Genomic DNA, 20,281 nt, shown 5'->3' on the forward strand with positions numbered 1-20,281 from the left:
CGCTAATCCATGCAAATCAATGTACATCATGGCATCTAGAATAGATCTATTCAGTATTGCCCTGAGGGATTACAATGGAAGTAGATCATACTGATTTAAGTTTCAATTTTACACATTTTGTTTTTTTTTCTTTCACACAAGCCAGGTAACATTTAGTATTTGTGTGTAGACATGTTTTAGTGTTCTTCAAACATATAGAAAAGAAGTCATTATCTTGTATGGCTAGTTTCCTTCACAGTTAACACCATCATAGATCACATGACACCATCAGAGATCGTGTGACCAGGAATGTAGCAAATGTATTTTTGTGTGTATATTTAAAGAAAAAAGAAAAATATCTTTTTCTTGTGTTGTTTATTGTTAAAAATTTCATTCTAATGTTTTTACCTTCTCTCTGTTAGATGGATAGATACATAGATGTAGTTCTCAAATGAAACTGAGGTTTTTGGGAAAGTGGCTCAATTCAGCCCTGTGTGCTCAGACCAAAATTCCTTTCAAGTTTTGTACTACCATTCTGTCAGCAGCACAAAACATTCAGTCACTCTTCCTTCTTCTGTAAAGTCATTGCCATGATTGGGGAATCTTTGAAACCCAAGCAGTCAGAAGTACAAAAAGTGTTTCAAAAATCTCTCTCTCTCTCTCCCCCCTCCTTTCAGCAACATACACACAGTAGCCAGGTAAAGTCACATTCAAGCCATCTTTCTTTCTCACAAACACACATGCACATGCTCACTTAAAGCCAGCCAAGCTATCAGTAACCAAATATTTTATATTCATTAACATCAGGCTAACACTTAAAGAGATAACCAAAGCATGTAGAGCTACCCCTCTTCTTAACAAGCTCACCTACATTATCACTCGTTTTTTTTTTTTTAATCAGGCTACTGATGTCTTGATTAAAATCATGATGTCATGTGGCTATAACTTGGGCTGACTTTAATTTAAATCCCCCTTTTTTTTTTAAATGATAAAGATATTTTAAACTGATGCCCGACCTACACTGAATTGAAAAGAAAAAAAATCAACAAAGTTTGGCAGCTTCTCATGGCTAAAAGGGAGAGATTTGAAATGCTTCATGGGTTAACTTTTCAATCAGATTTTTTCCTAGACTATCTTCTAGTAGTTCTTAGAAGCTCTTGAAGTGCTACTGTTTTTATTTTTGTGTGTGCCTGTTTTTAAAATATTGCTGAAAAAAAAAAATTCAATTTAAAAATCATCTCCTTCCTTATTGTTATTATAATATAACAAAGTAATCACTCTTTTAGAGACCAAGTTGTAGAAACACTTGCCTTTTAGAATGTCTTTGTCTTTTCAGATACATTAACCCTTAAAGTGCTGAACTGTTTTACAATGAGTGCAAACACTAGTCTGATGTTTAGAGGCTAAACTACCATACACGTTTTAAGGGTTAACTGGTTAATAATTTGACAGTAGTTTATCTTCTGCCTAGACTAATGTCTACTAGTAAGAAAAAAAACATCTCTCCATCCTGTGGCACTAATGAAAGGTTGGGCTCCATGTTGTGCTACCAATCTCATCTAATCAGAGCTGACACAGTAGTCTCAAGCATTGTGCACACTAGTAGTGGATAGGTTTCTCTCATGTGTTCTGTTTCTCTTGTTCTTGTGTTACACTCAGGAGCCAAAAAGAAATCCATTCCCTTGTTATTACCTGCTAGTAATAAATGCTCTTGGAGCTTTGTAATGAGCACAAACTAAAAACATGATTTCATGGAGGAGCGGTATAACTCTTAATATTGATATTTTGCAATATGCAGACATCACTTAAGGAGCATTTCTTATACCATAAGCCAATAGAATTATTCTGTTATTTTCTAAGAAGTAAATTAAAGTAAAATATAGTAATAAACATTTTACAGATGGCCTAAATTTCCATCTCAGTTTAAATGTTCATACACATTTGATATCACTTTCAGGTATGAAAAAGCTAAGTAATATTGACAGTACTAGCTAATGCAGTGGATAAATGTATTAGTAATTATCATCTTTCGGATAAGGACATTTTTGTTTTTGTGTGGAGTAGATCAGTTCTAACTAGCACTTTTATTTCAGCCTGATGGTGAGGATGATTTGAAGAAAAGGCAATTAATGGAACTGGCTATCATGAATGGTACCTACAGAGAGGCACAGCTTATCCCAGCTCGGTTTGCACGTAAGTCCTGGTTGCTAACAAGGTCATTCCTCACCCTCCAACTTGCAGCCAGGTCCCAGCACTGATGGACTCCAGCACACAGACTGCCTTCTTCTCTTGTATTTCAATAGTTTACAAACTAACACGTAACAACTTCATTTATTCTTTCCCTATATAGCCTGATGGTGAAGATGACCTCAAGAAACGTCAGCTTATGGAGTTAGCAATAATTAATGGAACATACCGTGATACAACGAAGCCATCCCCGTCTCCGTCCCAGAATTCAGTGCCTGGTCGTAAGTCTGCTCGGAGTTTGCCTACCACCTCCATCATCCAGCTAGAACCATTGTCTCGGTCCACTTTCTGTTTTGAGATTTTTTGTTTCCAAAACTTCTTTTACCACTTGATATAGCTGTGTTATGGTGCCTGGCTTGATTTAGTGACCAGATGTGGCCTTTTTTTTTTTCACATTATAATTTGCTGCAGATTTCTCCCTCCTTTTTCTTGACTATATTCATGGGATGGTCTCTTTGTATTGTGGTGTACACTGCAGCATTACATGTGTCCACTATATCATTGAAATATTAACAGTACAAATTTTCAAATTCAAAGTTTAAGACATGAAATCTCTCAGAAATGCAAGAGATTTTTTTCTTTTGAAATGATGGATGAGGGAAACAGATGCTATTAATGCTACAGTGTTGACCATTTCATTTAGCCACAATATGTGAATGTGATACATCTTATTTATTGTGTATTATTGTTTATCATTATTTAATATTGCATGTTTCATTGATATTACTTTTTTTTTCTGTGAACAGGTGTTTATAAATATAAAACTGGAATTTAAACAAAGCCTAAAAAGAATGAAATTCTGAACACAAAATTATCAGTTGTTAATTTGTCAACAATAAGAGGCTTTGTTTATTCCATGTTTTTTTAACTGCTTATTAGGATTTGGTTTCCCGCTTTTAAGGTTTGGGTTTATTGTTGTCACACATTTAGTTTGATGTTAGGGTTAGGGTTAACTAAAAAAATATTTTTCTTTTCCCTTAAAACGTAATCATTGGAAAGCTTGTGGGACTTCCCATTGCCTTATTTCCTTTAGAATCATTAAAACAACAATCTTAGCAGCCTTTTGTTTTCACATACTTCAACACAAACTCTACTTCAAATAGTTCCAATCAACTTTAGTGAACATGTAAACATTGAAATAAAAGCATTAGATTCATACAATAGGAATGTTAGGATCTGATTAGTAAGCATCTCTTAGTGATTAGAAGGAAGAGAAAGTTGCTTCTGTGTGGTGCATGTTCTAGAGCATGATTTACTGTCTAGGACTAAGGACATGTCTTGGTCTGTTCCTTTCTTTAGTCAGCTTTGAAGTACTTAGTTTTCTCCCTTGTGTTTGACACCTTCTCTTCTCTCTAGCCAGCAAAACAAAAAAATGCAAACATTGCTTTACATTAATTAAAACTATTTACATCATATGATTTAAGATATTTAAGCAAGATTCTTTCCATTTTTACCTTGCTATCTAATATTTGCTAGTGTTAAATTATAATTGATTTTTATAAGAGCTGAAAGCTAACGGATACATTCACCATATACTATATTATAGAAGTAAAGCAAAGCATTAATTATCAACCTTTATATGCAGTTTGGTCCACTGTAGTGAAGAGACTTTCAAATGGAATAAAAGCATTTCTATTAATAATTAAAAAATCCTTGATGAAAGTCTTTCCCCTCCACTTTTCATAGGAGCAGGTATGGTGGTCTTCTTTTTTTTTTTTTTTTTTTTTTGGCTTTATTATAAATACGGGCTCAATTAGTTAATTTATTCATTTATGAGCTAAATACTTACCATTCTCAATGTCACTATGGTGGATCAAGCTTTATGCTTTATTTTTTTTTCCCTACATGTAGATTTTAATATTTTTTTTACCTTGCTCACTTCATTCTTCTTTATAGCATCTCATGTTTGTTTTCTTTTTTTTTTATTTAAGTTTTAATTATTACATTTATTCAACATGTTGTATAGCCTATTTATTCATTGAAATCAGCTTGTTTCATGTCAGCAATACTTGGCTAGCTATAATTTAGTTTGATCATGTTCACTTATCAGTCTATGACATTGATGCACTTTCAATAATCACATTGGTTTCTGTGACTAAACACAAATGTTTGAACCATAACAGTAATGTGTAAAGGAGAAATGATCTAATTTTGTCAAATCTAATTTCATAATTCTAATTTCAACCATCTAATTTGATCAAATGAACGAATTGTTTGATAATTAAATCTAACAGAAGCCAGTTAATTAGTTTTTATAGTGCTATTCACAAATATTTATATTTTTTTTTGTATTTAATGTTTTTGTTTCCCACTTATCTCCTTAACAAATGTGTGCTTTTGCTCTTTGCCCCCACAGAAGCCCATCTTCAGCTGGGTGGGATGCCAATGTTCCTTCCCCCTGGCCACCTGGGGCAAACGGGAGTTCGTGCCCCTGGTCAGATGCCTCACTTGGTCCCGGTTAGCGGGGCAAACTCCCTCTCTGATGGTTTGTCCTTGTTGCATTCATTTTCTTTAGCCAATACGGGTACTGCCACATTAAACTTAGCTTGTATGTGTTACTCACACCACTGACAAACTAATAAACAGTAAATCTAATCAATTAATCCTGACCAATTAAATGTCTTTAGTTTGGAAGAAAGAAAAAAAAAAGGTAAAAACATTAAATAAATAAATAGAACATGTGTTCTCAACAATTTACTTGTAATTTGTATAACTAATACAAATTTTAAAAGAATTTAAATTGTGATGAATTAATTGTATAGTGTACCATCATTTTAATAGGTAAATGTTACTATTTAGACAGTTAAATCTGAATTTCTTTTGGTTAGTGGAAGATAGCAAGACCAACTAATATTTAACTCAACTAGTCTCTAACATTGGATATTTTGGTTGTAATTAATTCTCACAAAATACTTATCATATCATTCAAAGCATATGGTTTCACCAATTGAAGCTATGAGCTTTTTTATTATTATTTTTGTATCATTATAAGCTAAAGTTTATTAACATCTAAAGTAATATTTTACTAATATCCACAATACCTTATTGGCACTTAAAGTGGTGTCACCTAACAATTACTGTGTTGTACTAACATACTAATGCTAGTTATTTACACCAAGTCTTGGCTTGTACAGCTATTTAACCACATTGTGAAAATATTTTTTTTTTAAAATATATTTTCCTAGGTGTACGCCAAAGTAAAGCCAGACAAATCTCATTAAAATAAGCTACATTTTATTTTATATTCATTTTATAGATTATAGCAAATTAAGCTTTTAGTCCTTTGAATGCATAAATTTAATTTTTTCACAGAAATGGGTATAATGTATTACCCAATGCAGTTTGTAATACTTTCTAATATGCACACTTGTATATATTCTTGTATATCTAAAATATGGGAATGAATGAAAAAAACATTATGAAGTTAAAAACAAAGTAACAGACAAAGTGACAATGTCTGTAGCATTCAGACAAATTAATAAAGACTTGCACCAAGCCTAAGACTTGTTTTTCACAACTAACCTTTACAAAATATGTTACAGGTTTTCCTCATTACTCAAAAGTCCTCGGTAGATTGGGTTATTTTTTTTCTAATGATAAGCTATAAAAAGGTCATAATGACATTAAAAAAGGATGAGGGCTAAAATCTATTTTTATAGTTTGAAGTTTATTTTTTTTTAATAATTTTATCCATTAAAATATGTTCAAAGCCTGAATCAAAACTTGTTAACTATGTTCTAACCAGTAATATATATACAGTTGACACTAACAAAGTAACTGTTTGTTTTAGTTAGTTACTGTGATTTTACTACTTGAATAAGTTTAAATTTCATATACAGCAAAAGTTTTAAACATTTAATGTAGGGATTGTTAGATTAATTATTGTAGCAATAATTAAATTTAAGATTTAAAATTTAGATATGCTGAGAAAATATTGGAATGCGATTTAAAACTGCACCATTTATAAACTCTATGGGTTTTTCATATTTAAATACATTTTTTTTTAATTAATTAATTTTGATTGGTTTGGTAATTTATATTGCTTTTAACCCTCAAAAATATTTTTAAAAAAATCAAATGACTATTGATTTGTCTAATATTTTATTCAAAATGAGAAACCCATTACTTGTTTTACATATAACTTGTGTGGTTTTGAGATTTCTTTAGTGTTAATATGGCTGCCTTCCTGAATATGTCATGTTTAAATTAGTGGTTTGGCTTAAGCATGGAATTTTTAGTTTGCTGGCAAAATCCCATTTTATTTGATGGTAATGTTAGATCACATTCTGATGATTAAAACTGGGAGGGGAAGCCATATTGTTTTGCTTGCTTGCTTCTTAAATCAGCTACGTTAAATTGATAGATTAATTTAATAATTGCTAATTATTCTAGTTTTGACCTCTGAACTCTTTTTAATCTCCGCACATTTTTGTTTCCTCAGAACACACACGTTTTCTAACACAGCCACTAGCCATACAGATGCGAACACCTACGCCCACCGGTGCTCCAATTATCCTGGCACCTCGCCTGCCATCGCAAGTCATGGCCACCAACCAGCCTAGCATGAATGGGGCCCCACCTCCACTGGTGTCCCCCTCAGGAGAGCACACAGGACTTGTTTATAACCCCTATGCTATGAGCATTGGGCAGGGCCTGCATTCAGCCATGGATCCTTACGGCCTAGCATCAGGGACACCTTCCATATTCGAGTACCAGACACATCTTGAGCAAACTCAAGCGGGTATGTTGGTTAGACGAGACTTTATAACAGGGATGTGAGCCATTTGACCACCTGGCTAGAGCATCGCAGTCATCTGTAGTCCTCCAGGGTTGTCAGTGGCTAAACCTTTTGTTTTAATCCAGAACTATTTACTGTTGTGAATCAGTATATTGATAATTAATGTAATTGAGATCTTTTGCCATGACTAGGTACCACCTTCCTGTATCGTGGCATTCACCCATAGAGCAAGTTATTTCAATGGCCTGATATTTGTTGCATTTGCATTTACTTAGTAATGTGTCTTTAGTTGTTTCAGATATTTGTATTGGTCTCTTTTTTTTAATTTTTATTTTTGTTGAGCACAAACAGTATTGTATATTGAAGTAAAATTCTAGCTACCTTAGACAATCAGGTACATTTTTATTGGTCGATTCATTTTGAAATCCTGTTGTTTTTGTGTATTATTTCATATGTGAGATAGATATGGTCTAGTTCTTGCCATGTCTCTTCATTCATTTAGTACTTGCAGAGTCCTAGATACTGGCTGTTATTTCTGTGGTTTTATTTCTCAGAAGTAAATTTTTTTTAGGATTTGTGTGCTTTTGTCAGGTTTCTGTGTCATTATTTTCATCGTCTTTAAAACTTTTTGGTTTATACCCGAAACATTCCTGTTAGCATTTGTTTTCGTTTTGTAAGTTCAGGGTAGTTTAGTTGGATTCATAAGATGGCTACAAAGGTAGTTGAGACAACTCATTCGTAACTTGTTTTGGTCCATGCAGAGTTTGTGTTCCTTTTCTTTGAATGTTAAGACTTCCCTCCTGTTTGTCTAGATTGCAGAACATTCCCAAAAATTTTATTTTTTTACTGGACAGCCAGTTATTATGAAATGTTCATATCTCTAGTGAACTAATCAATGATCTCAGTGAGTGAAGATGTCCTCAACAAAAAAATGAAATAGGAAATGACTGTCGAGGGAAAGGAAAGCTGTTAGTTATGGTAACTAAAAAAAGTCCTTAGTAAAATTGACACTGTAACAGTTCAGATTTTGAAACTTGGTTAGAAAATTATATTATTGATGAGAAGAGGAGCTTTGAAACAAAGTGTTTTTCTTTAGCCTAACTGTTAATACCAGATCTGATTCATTTTTAAAATGTTCTTTAAGATTTGAATCTTCAAACTTCTCCTTCGAATAATCAAAGGTTCCTTTCTTATTTTGGCTTTTCTTTTTGTCTTGTTTCTGAATTTGTTTTCAAGGTCTTATCCATTCCATTTTTTTTTTACCATTAATAAAATGTTTTTATTTCTCTGTATGGTAATTTTTTCCTGTTTCTGTTTAAGACAACAGTGCTAAGTTGATGTAACGTTGGAGTTGTTCATTGATTGATTCCGTTGTCATTTTACTTAGTTTTCTTTCTATTGTTTGACTTGAGTTTTTGTTTCTAGCTTGCGTATAGTCCAGGTTGAAGTAGACTTGGCCTCCTTGCTTCTTGTTGAACAACTGCTCATTTTTTTTGTTTTTCTTTTTTCAGTTTTCCTTTCATGATATTGTTTCCAGTTTCTACAAAATCTATTCATCATGCTCAAAACTTTTTGCTCAACTCAAAATTTTAATGTAAAGTGTACATGTTCCTCCTCTCCCACCCCCTTCTCTACATGTGTACACGCCCCTTCCCCGCCCCCTCCACTCTTCATTCTACATTCTGCCATTTCATGTTGTTTATTTATTGCATTTACAATAACAATTTGTTTCCTCTATAATCAGCTGCTTTTTTAAAAAATGTCTTGCACATTGGATTAGTGCTCGTCAACTTCCTAAAATGAATATTTTGTAGGTATGTCTAAGCCACTAATAAAATCTTGTTCAATTATCTCAAATATTTTTGTTGCTAAAGCATATCATTTGATATGAAATCAATCATAGTTTATGGCTTATTCATGCCTGCAAATGTACATAGTATATAAAATAATATGAAGTATTTAAAATATATATATATATATATATTAAATATACTACTATAACATAAAAACTATGTGTATATATATCTATACATATATTTGGAAAGACATTGTTGACAAAAAATGTCTGTCTCGATAAGCATGCTTTAAATGTATATAGGATGATATTTATTTTAGATTAGATTCATTTTCCCAATGTTTGCTGGCTTGGAGTGATTTATGTTGTAGTTGTCTATGCATGAAAACTTGTGTGTATTGCATGAGACTGGCATATATATATATATATTTGCATGACTTTTGTAATAATTAGAGAAACATATGGTAGTTTAGATTTTTTTCATTTCTGACACATTGACATTTAAAAAAAATCCTAACTTGAAACTACTTAAGAATTAGTTTTGATAGTTTAAAAAGGCATTAATCAACTATGAAGGGACATTCTTGCTTTTACTACAAATATTTTAATTTATATACAAAAAATATTATATTTTTACTTGTTGTATATTTTTAAAATATTCTTATTAATTGCTTGTTTCTTTCTTTTCTTCTCTCGTTAACATTCTTTTCTTTTTTTTCTCTCCTGATCTGTTACTTACACTGCACTGACCATATACTATAATTCTAAAGAGATTAAACATTTTATAAACCACGTGATTAAACATTTTATAAACCACTAACGTGATATGTGCTTTAAAAATATTAAACCAGGCCCTCGTGTGCTTTCTGAAATTTTTAAGGCACGCAATGTGCCAGATTTTAAGCAAGAGACAAAGAGACGTGACCCCCCCCCCCTCCATTTTGAGATAAAGTGATACACAGTAATTAAAATTAACTTTTAAAATTATTGGAATGTTGTTAATAACAAAACAAAAAATCTTTTCTAAAGATGTATAATTTTGTTAATAAAAATAATTTCAAATAAATGAAAAAAAAATGTTTCGCTATTTTTCTTTACATAATGTCATCTTAATAGTATTGAAACTCATGAGGGCAATGGTTATCATTTATAGGTTTATTGACCCACTTTAAATGTTTGTAGATTAACACTTAACAAGAAATACAGTATCAAACTAATGACAAAAACGTGTCCAACCAATGGGCTGTGATCTTATTTTATTGCTCTGCAGAGATGTACTTCCCTGTTCTTGCAATGCCATGTTTTATAAGGACCCAATAGACTGTTCAAGTGAAAAGATGTCCATATCAGTATTTTTTCTATTTTTGTTATGTCCCTTTTATTTGTAATGATAGCCCACAGACTAAATAGAAAAAGTCTGTAAAATAAAGTATTACAGTTTTGGTAATCTCGGTTCCCAGTGCCTTGAAATTAATGTAAAAGAATCAGAAACAAAATTTATTCTTAGTTGTAGTTTTTAAGAGTACAAAAAAATTGGGTTTTTAAAGACCAGCATATTCTATTTGAAGAGGTTTAATTAAAAGATTGATTTTAAAAATAATTATTGGCGCTTTTACGTCATTGTTAATAATTCATGAAAAAAATATTAAGTTTAGTCGACCTCATACCAACATCTGGTTTATCAACTCCTAAAATAAGCTATGTTAACTCTTTTCATCTGTGGGTCATCATTTCATTCTAATTTCCTAAATTATTCCCTCTGTTTATTGACTGAAGTAAGGGTCCATCTTTATTTATGTATTTATTCTTAAGGTCGTTGGTTTTGACTGGGACCAGGGATGTTACTTAGTTTTGGCTGATACACTCAAAAATGTCTTTGTGTTTATTTTCCTGTGATTAGTTTATTTTTCACTTTCTCTGTGATTTTTCTTCCTATTGTGCCTCTTGAATTCAGTCTTGTTCTGTGCTGGTGACTTGCCATAAAATTGAGTGATATATTGGTATTGAATTTGATTTTTACTTTGGTCAAAAAGTAGCATTTACTTCCACTTGTTAGTTGTTTTTTTTAAAATGGAACTCAGTGCCAAAAGCAAAAGGTGTCTTATCTGATCATTATGCTATGTGTTTATAATTCGAATGGAGACGGTAGATGTTGTCTAGCTGTAGTATAAAGTAAATGTATGTACTTACATGTGTTGGATTTTTGTAGGTGGTGTCCAAAAGATCAGAAGGACTATAGAAGGAGTCAGGGCTCACCCATATACTAGAGTATCATTGAACTAATAATTTATACAGGTTAGTTATTTTATGAACTTGTTCTGTTCATTTCACATCATCTCTTCTTTCATCTCTTGTTGCGTTTTTCTACAGCATTAGTCTTCCCCCCCCCCCTTTTTATTTTTCTGTTATTGCAGCAGAAGTCTTGCCACAATTTTTGTTTTTCTGCTGATGTATTCAATGGAAAACCAATCCATTGTTAGACTCATGTTGTTGTATATAGCCCAATGTACCAGTGCCTTAAAAATGTGCATAAATTAAATGTTTAATGAAATGATACTTTAAAGCGGAGACTTATATTTATATAGGAGCGTTAGTTGATATAAAACTTTGAAATGCACTATGACATAAGTCTCAGACTAAATTTACAGGTTATTGTATATAACACTTTTGTAAGCCATGATTTAAAATTTAGTATTTCAAATACTCAACTGCAATGCCAACTTGAACTAATTCAGATGATTTTTATGTTATTGTTTAATGAAATCCAATGGAATCCGATTTATTGCTCATCTATTTCTAGCCTACAGCATTATTTTTATATTTATACCTTACATTTATATACATACAATGACATGTATACTATTGCTCCTTGTGATGACTGCGTTTAAAAGCCACAGACACACACACACACAAACGTAGTTATTTTTTATCAATTTATTGTTTGCTTTCTGTGTTGATTGTGAGATGAAAATAATTTGTGCAATTGTTGTCAATATCAGATATTTTTAGAAATAAAGACATGAAATATTCATTGTGTTTCATTTCTTTTTTTTTCTTTTCTTGTAAGAAAAAATGAACAATAATACATTTCAAACTAATTAACGACTCCAAAGAAAATTAGGCAGTTGAATACAATTATGACATGTAGATCCACAGGTCCGTTAAATCTATTCTAGACACGTTCTGTACACTGCGGCAGCAAACACTTTTCCTCTTTCTACTCATTGGTTGTTAGCTAACAATTGACAGCTTATTGCATTGTAGCTAACTTGGCATATTGACTTACGTTTTATTAGGGATCATTCATTGCTGTAGCAAATTTGTATAATCATTCTAACCCATTGGATTTCTAAATGTAGCCATTTGCATAACAGTAAAATAATACATTGACCATCAATAACCCATTTAAAATCTAATTGATAGTAATCTGGGTACTGTGAGGGAAGATGAATATGTGGTTCAAGAGGTGAATCATGTGCTGACTCCTACATTTAATTGCATGCTTAATTTTTTTTTAACTAGGCCAAAATGTATTTTCCCTCCTGATTTATTTCTTTTTGAAACTTTCCTGTTTTTTTTTTTAATTTCTTCTTCTCTTTCATTCTCTTTATGTTTCCATTGCATGGTGTCATTTGCATGCATCATCATCATACTGTCACCAAAGAAATGGTGAAAACCAGGTCATGCTTCACTGTCATCATGTCTCTTTCACCATCATGTCATCTATCATGCTGCCATTCTTTCATACCAATTAATGCTTTGAATATTTTGTTACAGTTTCATGTTATAGATGTGTTAATTATAGAACATTTTTAACCATTAGTCTAATCATTTTATGCAGCCCATTTTATAGTATCTATTTTTAAAAATGGAAATTTACTTCTAAACATTTGAAGATTGCTAAATTAATTGCACTGAAATTATAATCTCTAAATGAAATGCTTTAATTTTCTGTAATAAACAATTGAATGATATCCCTTCTTAAAATCACCAACCTATATAATTCTTGAGTAAAACTTGAATAGCTACTTGTATACTATTATCTGTAGCCAATATCCACTAACTCCTTTTTTTCATTCCATTTTGTTTCATTAACCCAGCTGGCAACTAACCACATCGTGCCTTATAAAGACGGGCTCTGTCGCCAGTCGCTCTGTTTGTGGTGGGGACAAAATGTTGGCCGGGCGCTGGGTTGTGCTGCTGCTGGCTTCCCTTCAGTTCTTCAACAGCAGCAGTGTCTCAACAGCCAGAGAGGAATATTTAAACAACCTTTGGGATAGTGGAAAAGAGATGCAGCTACAAAGAAAGTTCTTTCTCTGTATATTTTTTTTTGTGTTAATCTAAATAGAAAAAGAAAATGGTAAAAACCTGCACCCGCCTACAATTTGTTTCAACTTTTTGATTGTCCTCTAATTTTGTGTTGAATTTTTTAATTATTATTAAACAATTGGTTTCTATGGTAATATTTTAATGTTCAAACCTACCTGTGTATTGCTATAAATGTTTTATAATACAGATTAACATGTTTTGTAACCTACCTTTGTAATGATCAAAACAAACTATGAACTGCTCATGACTTCCGATGCTATGTAATACTGATCTGGTGTGAGGATTCCTAGTATATATATTTTTGGGTTTTATGAAAGGTCTAAATGTTGTCACTCCTTTTAATTTGTCTTGGCGCTTTGAAATTATAGCCACACCAGTTCAGTTTTGCTTAGTTTGGTTAGGCAGAAAGTTAAATTTTATTAAAGTGCCTGAAATCGTGTACTGCTGCTAACATTACCATGTATAAGACAAAGCCTCCTTACCTCAGAACAATGTGTCCAACAGATGTATAATTAAACAAGTTTGGTGGATGATGGACATAATTTAAAAAAAAAAATTCTGCAGTGGAGGTGGTCTAAATTTAACTGAAATAAATTTTAACATTTTTAATGTATAAAACATTTTTTTGGTTGTTTAAAAATATTCTTTTTAGTTGAACCTATAAGATGATTGGTCAAAGAGTTATCCACCTTTCAGAAACACATCATTGATATTAATATTTGTATTCAAATTTCTATGACTATAACTAAAACAAAATGTTCATTTACTCTGCATTGAAACTGATATTATAATGTGGATGTTTTTATATTTGACATTTCTTTTATTTACAAGTGATTTTTTTTTTTTTTAGTGAAATGAGATTGTGAATTAAACATGTAATCATTTGATTTAACCTTGCTAGTTTATTGATACAATGCTGCACCTAGTTTACTAACTGTAAATGACTGAATATTTTTTTTTGTAAGTTTCACCACTGCTTGGTTGTGTTAATAATCTTATACTCTTTAACATCTGACAATTGATTACAAGAACCTTCAAACACATTTTATTTGTTTACACTGTATCTTTAACCTTTATTGCCTATTGGTCTTTGTACAATTCTGCTTTGGAACTAATTTTTTAGTGCTTGTTCATTGTATGTATTCTTGAAATATTTGCTTACATATCTATGGATATGAATAGGTTGAAAACTTCAACATAACAAATATATCTTAGACAATACACATATCAAATGCTAATGGCATATCATTTTTTTCCCCAATTATATTAATTAATGGAAAATAAAGAAACCCAGGCAACAATTTCCTAACGGATGCCATCAATTTTTTAAGCAATTTCAAATATTATTAGAACCAAAATAAAAAAGAATCAAGTTTTGTAAATAATTATGTATATAAATTAACTGAATCAAATTATTTTTACTCCAACATTTTGAAAGTGAATAAAAATTTGGACTTCAGCAAAAAAATGAGATCTCTGCATTTGTGGAACTTTTTAGGATTGAAAACACAATAGGGCCTGCAGTCTACATTACAGGTTTACTAGAATAGGCTTAAACGAACATGTACTGAAAAATTGCTCAGACATGAGGGTGTTCATTACATTGTGTTGTTCTTGAGCCTTATCCCCATCACCTTTTTTTTTTTTCTTCTTCCCCCCCCCCCCCGAATCACCCATTTATGTACCTATACATTATTATTGTTCAAATCAAAAGTTTTTTCCTAATCTTCTTTTGTGAAAAACTTCATATACCCAGCAAATGTGATATTTAGTTCATAAACACTTTATTTTAAATGCTAACTATGCAATAATCTACCTGCTGTCACAGGTTTATGTATACTTGTAGTGCACAGTTTGGACACTAGAAAATGAACTTAGGGCAACTTTTGTTTACGTGTGGATCACATTTAGACTTAAAAGGCTATTTATTTGATCTAAATCAAAAAGAAACAAAAAACAAAGGTGAATGAGCATTATACACTGTTGACTGTACTTAATTATATTATCAAATGATATACTTATAGAGTAAATACATGTAATCAAAATATTATTCTAAAGCTCTATACACATGTATATTTATATTTCTAGTATTGTGACTTGGTGACTTAACTCTGTACATTGTGTCCTATACTGATGCAATTTCCCTTTACATGCTTTCTTGTGAATGTGACGTGAGCCACGGAACAAAATGTTTCATAGTAAATTGTGTTGCTTTTTAAGTGAACATTTGATGATGTACTTAAGTTCTGAAGTAATCGTTTCGTTTACTGAGAATGCAAGTCCATAGCCTTTTTGAAGCACTTTCTCAACATCCACAGATTTTTTTTTTTTTTTGATCTCAAATCTTTTTGTTTTTGCTTAGCAACTTGTCAATTCAGAAAGCTTTACCTTTTGTAATCTCAGTTTTTCTCTTTTATTATAGAAAGTAACTATAGAAATGAATTGATCAAAATTACTGATAGATTAGTCTCTACTGCAGAGTGAATCGTGAAACTTACGGTTTTAAAAACAAATCTTTATTTGCATTGATCATAATTTTCAGTTGAATATGTATTCAAGTTCTCATTGAAAAGTTGGAATATGGTATCAGATTTATAGTATTGGTCTGTTGTACTGTTCAAGCAGTGATTCGTCTTTTGAAATTACTGTATGATAAACTGATAGTTGGCATTAAGTTATTTCAAGGAATATTTTCAGTAATTGTTTTTGTTTGCTTATGAAGTTGACATTAAAACAAGGATAGTAGTCATATGCAACATGTATATCTATACAACTTTTTGTGGTTAAAGTGACTATATTCATGCAATATTGTTACATTCAAGATAAGGATTTGTTGCCCTTTGTTGTTAACTCATATCATTGTCTGCCTACTTCATTACTTTTTTTGTAGTCTATAGTATTGCTACTCTGTAGTGTTGCTAGATGTTCCGACTCTATAGTATTTCATTTGACACAAGTATTTCAGCATTGAAGATCAGTATGTGATAGGTTTTTGAATAAGTGCCTTTTTTTTCTAACTGCTTGTCTTTTAGTATTCTTTCTCACAATCTATTTACTCCGCCCATTTATGGTCTAACCATGTTACCATAAGATACATTGTTTATATATAGATATATATATAAAACATCTATTTTTTTTTGGTCATTGAATTATAATTTGTGAAAGATATCCCAGTTTACGTAGACTTCCCAGAAGTGTATATTTTTCTAAAGAAATGTTTTCTTTGGTTGTCACGGCTCACTGCATAATGTTACAATATTGTGTTCTGCTGAGTTGGAAACAGTTTTTTCTTCTGTTGTGAATAGCTTTTTTTTAAATTGATTTTTATGATGTTTAATTTTCTTGTATTTTTTTTTTTGCGCTTCATTAGAATCTCACATGTTCATGAATTAATTGTGTGTGTGTGTGTGTGTTTCTACCTGCATTCTAATACTCATCTCATTTTATGGCAATTTTTTTTTTGTTCGTTTCATTTGATGTCACAATTTTGGCGCTAATATTAATCTTGTGTATTTTGTGTTTCTTTTCATTTTCTTTTAAAACAAGTCTCTCATTTTTATTTCTCCTTTTAATTACATTTAACTGACTGTGCTCAGCTATGTAACTAATTTAACAATTATATAACCTCACCATATATAACTTAATAAAAAAAAGGATTTTCCTAGCCAATGGGTTTGCTGTATTTTTCTTGCCTCTAACAATGCCTTAATTTTTATTATTTTTTTGTATGATACTAAAACTTGAATTAACTAAATAGTTATCTTAACCTAATGTGCTCGCATGCTAAGTAAGTTAATGAAAGAGTTTACAATATATACGGTACATAAAGCTTTTAGAAAGTATGTCTTTGTATTAGCTAACAAAAATAGCTAATGCATTTGTCTGAAATTAAATTTGCTATTTTTTGTAATTCCAACAAAGACAAAAAAAAAAATCAGTAACAAGTGAACAAAGTAAGAACATTACATTGACTGTAAGATGGTCAATTTTTCCCCCTTCAGGTGCGAGCACATGTACAAAACATGAAACCTTCTAGAAAGTCAACTGTGGAGATACTTTTCTCTAGGAGGTTTCCCGTTTGTTTGATGGTAGTTGTTCTGAATAATATATATTATATCTTTTACATTAATACAATTAAACTAACTTTGCTAATCATGCTAGTTAATTACAGTCCATCCCATGATTCATCTGTTACTTCTGCTTCAAATTAAATCATAAATAAAGGTGATTGGTTTTACTTTAACTACCTAAAACTACTAAATCCAGTGGCCAGTGTGAACAAGTCTTTCTAGCGGATAGGAAAATTGCATGCAAATTCCAAAAGTTTGTTTCAATAAATACTAACCACATTAAAGCTGTATATAAAGACGAAAAAAAAAGTCTGTAAACCACACTTTATACACATCCTTTTTGCTCACACAATTTTTGTTTGCTTTTTATTTAACCTAATGAAAAAGCAATTGCTGAAAAAGACACATTTTCTAAATAGCATATATTCTGCTCAACTGTTATTCCACTTAGCAATCAAATGTGTTTTTTTTTTTCACTTTTGATATATTGAATTGATAAACAAACAGGACCTCTGTGAAAAGTTGAAATGTGGTTCACGATTGACACCATAGACTCTGGTCTGACAAAATGTTAAGCATTGCCAAGCACAACAGACACATAACATAGTAGCTTTTTTGTACCAGACAGAGTAGACTCCTACTACTAAACATAGTGCTGTAGTTAATGTTTTAAACAAATTGCTTAACTACTAAACTAATACAGCTAACACTAATTGTATTCGACCTAAAACATTTGGTAGAGTACAGGACTTCACTAATACCTATCATAAACACACATTTTATTTGTACCTTCAAAGTACAACATCATTGGTCTGCTTCTGTAGCTTACACAATTCCGTTTCTGTTATATTGATTCATTTCTATGACTGGCTGAGATGTCCTGGATGAGTGTGTATGAATGTTACCTTGCAGAAGTCTTGCCACATCATTTTCATTTAATCATTCTGAATGTCTCTGGACACCAAAAGTAATTACTAATTGGGTGGATGTCAGTAAGCCTGTCTCTCATTACACATGTTCACTGTACATAGGCCTAACCTAAAGTACAATGTCTGAATCACTCTCAAACCTACTCACCAGACATACAGTACTCACTTGATAGGGTATTTTTTTTGTGACTTATTTACTCATAATATATATATTATGTATAGCTATATATGAATGACTCAAATTTTATTTCTAAATTTATAATGGGAAAAGGTCACACACACTATTTGTTTTGTTCAACTATACCTTGATATACACTTCCTAGCTATATACATTTTTTTTTAAAAATTGATATTTAATTCTCTTTACCCATACCATAATATTTTGTGTGTGTGTTGGTGCCTGCTCTCATTATTTCTACAAGTTGCTCAAGTGTACAGGACAATGTCAGTGTAGTCCAGATCTTCCCACTCAAATGCCTTATATACTTTTATTGGAAGTGATTGTGCACAAACCATGACATGTAGTCAATTATTTTGTCTTTCCCTTTTATAGCTCATCTCTCAGCAGCATTGAACTTCTAAGTCAATGTTGACTCGTGAAAACTTTCAGTGATATTATTTTTGACATTCTGAAGGAAAACAAAACAATCTTGCTCTGTACTATTAGTGGTATTGCAGTGACATGGCCAGATAAACTACTAGTAAAAAGGCCAAAGTAGAAGTGAACTCCACTTTGAATTTTAAAAGACATGTAAAAAATTGAAAGTATTTAGAAAAGAGATATTGTGAAGAAGAAAAGACAAAATCCTTTAATTTTATTGTGCCAGAACTATTACTTTATATAATAAGTTATATGAAATAAAAATAATGCATACAAAAATATCAGGTCAGTTTGACATGGAATTTGTGTGTTTGCCTTATAAATGAAGCTTTTTTTTTTAAATATTTTTTTTATTGGTAATGGCTTGTCAAGGTGCAGTCATTATAAATAATAATAATAATTTTTTCAAAAATAATAGAAGTGTCTGACTGTAGATGTTTGATTCTACGGCCAGGATATTTTAGCGGGAGGAAATGTAGATGAATGAATAAAACTTGTAAAGACAGTCAAAAAATTCTTCCAATATATAACACATTGAATGCCTGAAAGTATCACCACACTTTAAAACAAAGCATAGAAAAATGTTCATGTTTAGGTAACCTTATCAAGCCCACTCAATGCTAGGCTTCAAATAGGTAGCTTATACCGGCATTGGAAAGTCCGGTAAAATAAACAATGCTAGGCACCATCCCATGGAGTGCTCTTGCCTGCTTTTCTACACATGACACATGCTTGCTTCTATTCAGATCTAGTTTGAACTCAAGTTGAACATTGCCTCTTTCATCCTCAACCCATCGTATTCGTGGTCTGCCGTTTGATGGCCTGGATTTTCTTTATCTAAACATTACCAAGGACTTTCATTTGAGCTTGATGCTTGTTGATATACTCTTAAATACAAGTAGATCTAGATAAAGAAGGCCGATTTACAAAACAAACGCGGGCTTCTTTCCACCATATTAGATAACCAACAGCAACACACACTTCCTTATCCGCTATGGGGATTAACTCTCACACATTACATCCTTCTTTCTATTATACACCTGAGCACATATTTTATAAAAATAAACAACATACCCGGTATTAACAATGCTGATAAAATAAATTTAAAAAAAAAAAGAGCTACATTGACTAAAAAAATATATAGTTTATATTCATAGTCTTTTTTTGCCCTTGTTGACACGCACAAATATAGAGAGACAAAAGTTGAAAAAGGCAACCGGTATTTATACTTCATTGATGGAACGGTACCGTAGTTGATGTGTTCATCTTAGGCAGCCAGTGCCTATACCAATACCGGTATATTATAATATTAATGTTCAGGAAAGTTTTGCGAACACCTGTATGCCTAATGAACTTCTCTTATATGATTTAGTCAATAGCGAAACATTGTATTGTATGTGGTTAGGGACTATTTTCAAGCAGAGTTAAAGAAATGAAATCTAAGACAATCAGAACGAATTTCATCGGTCAGAGAAGAATGCAACCCCATGAAGAAACGACATGCCATTTGTGGGCCGGTTTATATGGTAATGCCCGCGCCGATTTTGATACCCAGTCCGCCCCTGCGAATGAAATTATATCAAAGACAAATGA

At 31.7% G+C, this 20,281-nt stretch overlaps 1 protein-coding gene across 7 annotated transcripts in view; it reads left to right on the forward strand.

The window, feature by feature from the left end:
* The window catches only part of LOC106074839 (protein quaking-B-like), a 56,561-nt gene extending 37,592 nt beyond the window's left edge, over positions 1-18,969 (forward strand). For 2 of the 7 annotated variants that reach the window (XM_056034073.1, XM_013235715.2), the window contains exons 6-10: positions 2,330-2,447; positions 4,583-4,750; positions 6,668-6,967; positions 10,969-11,054; positions 12,860-18,969. In XM_056034073.1, the coding sequence (XP_055890048.1) occupies positions 2,330-2,447; positions 4,583-4,750; positions 6,668-6,967; positions 10,969-11,042 (660 nt within the window). In that variant the 3' untranslated portion in view covers positions 11,043-11,054; positions 12,860-18,969. Of the gene's footprint in view, positions 1-2,072; positions 2,173-2,329; positions 2,448-4,582; positions 4,751-6,667; positions 6,968-10,968; positions 11,055-12,859 lie in introns of all 7 variants that reach the window. The other 5 variants (XM_013235716.2, XM_056034074.1, XM_013235717.2 and 2 more) reach the window with 5 other exon arrangements.
* The last annotated feature ends 1,312 nt before the right edge of the window (positions 18,970-20,281 follow it).

The sequence above is a fragment of the Biomphalaria glabrata genome, chromosome 6, assembly GCF_947242115.1.
Source record: "Biomphalaria glabrata chromosome 6, xgBioGlab47.1, whole genome shotgun sequence".
Lineage (NCBI taxonomy): Eukaryota > Metazoa > Mollusca > Gastropoda > Planorbidae > Biomphalaria > Biomphalaria glabrata.